We start from the raw sequence: 3,834 nt of genomic DNA, 5'->3' as shown, positions 1-3,834 counted from the left end.
TTTTCCTTTCTCTTTGGAGTGTTACAAGCTCTTGGTGCATAAAGAATGCATAACGCCGCCCAAATGTTCACGCAAAGAAAGAAGGCGTAACTTTTATTCTGGCTCATCGGTCTGAAAAGCGAGGTGTGCTCTGATTGGCCAGCTATCCAGTGTGTTGTGATTGGCCGAATACCTCAAGCGTGTGACATCGGTCTGAAAAGCGAGGTGCTGCCATGTCATGAAGACTCTGTGTGAAGCGGAGTCCAGCCCGGGGTCGTCGCATGTGGTTGCTGCAAGCCCGCCGGCCGCTCCTTCGTCGAATCCGCCGGCCACGCCGTTCTCAAGTCCGCCGGACTCCGCTCACTCTAGCCCGCAGTGTGTGATGCTGTGTGACGCATTTTATAGAGGACTGTTTTCTGAACCTGCTGAGTAGCATACAATGGGTCTGTTCACAAAGGCTGTTTCTATAAAGTGGGGCAGTTCCAACTTTGCAAGGACAGTCTGGCGCTTCTGACTCACAGCTTGTAAGTACATTTTTTATATTTAAAAATTATAATTTTATATTTGCCACTGACGATTCAAACGCGAGTTTTGAGCAGTGTAGAGTAGCACTTGTTGCTTGACAGTATGTGGAAAATAATGTGTTTTCTGAACCTTAAACCACATAAACACATTTCATTACACCAAATACACAACATAATGTTCTTTTTAGCAACGTCATATGACCCCTTTAAATACCTCATTCATTCATTCACGCTGTAAAAATAGCTTTTTTTGCTGAGATTTTTGCCTTATTTCAAGTACTTAAATCATGATGCATTTTCTGTATAAGAAAAAAATATATACAATATTTAGTCTTGTTTCCTGGGGTAAACAAGTAAAATTAATTGCCAGCGGAGTAAGAAAAATAATATTAATGAAAATGGAAACAAGATTATTTTTCTCACCGGACCACTTTCATTTTCATCATGCATTTTATTTTTTTGCCCGTGGGATACCATGAAAATGAATATTAGTTCAATAAATTACCTTTCTGCCAGTTTTCACCTGATAACACTGATTTAGAATTAAAGTTACGCATTCCGTAGTATGCGGAAGTCTTTTTGGCGGGAGCTGTTGCCGTGGTGAATCGTAATTTCGGAGCTCCTTTGATCATGGCTTTTCATAGTCGTGGTGCACGCGCTAAAATCAGAGTCAGCATACTCAGAGTGGATTGAACTAACTCAGTTCAGCTGTTCTGAAACCGAAAACTCAGAGTTTCCCATCTCAGAGTAAATCAACTCAGAGTTCAAGTTTTAACTCTGTTTGTTGAATCTCCTTTCTGGAATACACCCCAGGACTGGCGTTTGACAGATGTCATCGGTAATTATCAAACAGCAATAATGTTCAGAAAAAGAGAAAAATCCATCATTGCGCTTGTCTGGAAACTGCCAGATACTGAAAGCACTTTTTGTTTATAGCTCCCATATATATATATATATATATATATATATTTATTTTTTTTTACCATACAATTGTTTTGATTTATTATTAATTTAGAATTTATTAAAAATGTACTCATTTAAGTAATTTAATAAAAGTGCACAAATAAATGTAATATTCAATGTTGGCAAACTTATTAATTAATCATTTAAAAAAATGTTGATCAAGGATTTTTTTGGAACCGGATCATGGTTCCAAAGAAGGGGAATCAGATTGAATCCTGAGGTGCCTAAAGATTTCCAATCCTTTTGAGTGTACAGGAATTGTACACTCATTATTGAGGTGCATTATGGAATTGAATGTACTCAATAATATGGTTTACAGAGGGCCACTTCCTGCAGAATTTAGCTCCAACCTGATCTGACCTGATCCTTAAGTTTCTAGCAACCCAGAAGACCTTTATTAGCTATCTCAATTAGTGTTGAAGCTAAGGGGTATGTTTTATTTGTTTCACACTCGATAGAGCATTGACCTTTTATTGAAATACCATCTCCATGAATCTCTCTTTGTTGTGTAGGGAAGGGAGAAAGAAATGGAAGGAAAGCTATCAGCAGACAGTCATGTGTTTGAAGACAGAGAGCTGGAGAAACACATCACTCCTCAAACCCTGAAACCAAAGATCAAGCAGAACCCTCTCTTCTCTCATATCAACATCATTGACATAGAGGAGAACAAGTCCAAGCCATCCTGGACCATTCAGGACTATGACAGACACACTGCACATGGTCAGCTGGCTGACTACATGAAGGTATTGCATTAGCCCAAAGCGGGCAAAGACACACACACTGGATATTGCAATTTGAATAACATCACATTATGACAATGTTGTAACGATTGTCATAAAGCTGTTAAAAGCATGGAGTCCATTTGAATCACAGTCCTTAAGAAATTCAGCGTGCTGTAAGTTCCAATGTAAAAGCTTCCAACAGTGTATATACAATCCTAAGAAATTGATAATCCAATAAAAGTGAGATGCTGGATTGGTAAATCCTTAAAAACCGCTACAAGCAGAGATGGGCACAAATACATGACAACGTATTTTAAAAAAAAAAGCAAAATACCTCAGTTCAAACAGATCAAAATACAAAATTCTGTGTGGAAAACATGTATCAAAATACAAATACAGTTTTGAAAATACATGTAAAATTGGCCATTCAGTGAAGTATTATTATTAGACTGAAATTTATCAAGACTTACTGTGAATGCAAAAAAACATTTTACAACTGCTTAGAAATGTTTGTTTTCATTGTGCTTCAGTCAATGATGAGCCACAGACACTGATGTTCTGCTGATTTATTTAAAGACCTGTGTTGTGTAACTGTGTTGTTGATACAATGATGACCATCTGATCTGGATACAGACTGGATCTGGTGGCTACAGTGACCTCGGAATAAGAGAGAAACAGACTAATATTAGCGTAGATGCCATTCTTCTAACGATGTAGCAAGTACATCGGGTGTTATGGGAAGTGTTCCCGGTTCCGGTTGACCTAATTAATGCAGCTTAAAAATCCTTTAACGGATTTGAATATTAGAAATGTGTTAGTGTGTTATGTGTAAGCCAGGTTAAACAGATGTGTTAGGTAGATTGTTCCAGAGTTTGGGCGCTAAATAGGAAAAGGATCTGCCGCCCGCAGTTGATTTTGATATTCTAGGTATTATCAAATTGCCAGAGTTTTGAGAACGCAGTGGACGAGGACGACTAAAATGCAACAAGAGCTGGCTAAAAATCAGTGGTGACTATGTCAAGTTGATGTACATATGGCAGAAATGTACGGTAAAATTCAGTTAATGACGTAATCAAACAGATAATGAACACTATTAACAGCAATGATTATATGTTGCAATCAAACTTATAGCAAAATGTGGTAGTTCTGTATGTTGTTTCAGGGTTGGCATCATCTGAGGTCCTCTGAGGGGTTGGCATCATCTCTTCTCAGGTGTTCTGGATCCAGACTGAAGCTTGTGTAAATCCTAGTTACCACGGGATGTCAATCCCAGCAGAAACAGAGAAACAAATAGAGACATAATTAGCATAGCTGCTGTTCCAACCAAGCAAAATTGATTTGTTTAACCCAAACTAAAGAAGAATAATAATGTGCATTTGATCAAATATAACTGCAGTACAAGATTATGAGATGCATTATTTGAATGCTTGGCCAAAGAGATGTGTCTTTAATCTAGATTTAAACAGAGAGAGTGTCTGAACCCCGAACACATTATCAGGAAGGCTATTCCAAAGTTTGGGAGCCAAATGCGAAAAAGCTCTACCTCCTTTAGTGGACTTTGCTATCCTAGGTACTACCAAAAGTCCAGAGTTTTGCAACCTTAGGGAGCGTGATGGATTGTAGCGTGGTAGAAAACTAGTTAGGTA

The 3,834-nt window shown here is 38.2% G+C and overlaps 1 protein-coding gene across 1 annotated transcript in view; it reads left to right on the top strand.

Annotated features, from left to right (window-relative positions):
* The window catches only part of minar2 (membrane integral NOTCH2 associated receptor 2), a 28,642-nt gene that overhangs the window by 4,011 nt on the left and 20,797 nt on the right, over positions 1 to 3,834 (top strand). Inside the window, exon 2 of the mRNA XM_016571620.1 lies at positions 1,979 to 2,209. Coding sequence (XP_016427106.1) covers positions 1,979 to 2,209 — 231 coding nt within the window. The remainder of the gene's footprint in view (positions 1 to 1,978; positions 2,210 to 3,834) is intronic.

This window comes from Sinocyclocheilus rhinocerous, unplaced genomic scaffold (genome assembly GCF_001515625.1).
Source record: "Sinocyclocheilus rhinocerous isolate Xijiao unplaced genomic scaffold, SAMN03320098_v1.1 scaffold2728, whole genome shotgun sequence".
Taxonomy (NCBI): Eukaryota; Metazoa; Chordata; class Actinopteri; order Cypriniformes; family Cyprinidae; genus Sinocyclocheilus; species Sinocyclocheilus rhinocerous.
Note: the sequence above shows the minus strand (reverse complement) of the source record. Positions and strands in the feature narration are given on the sequence as shown.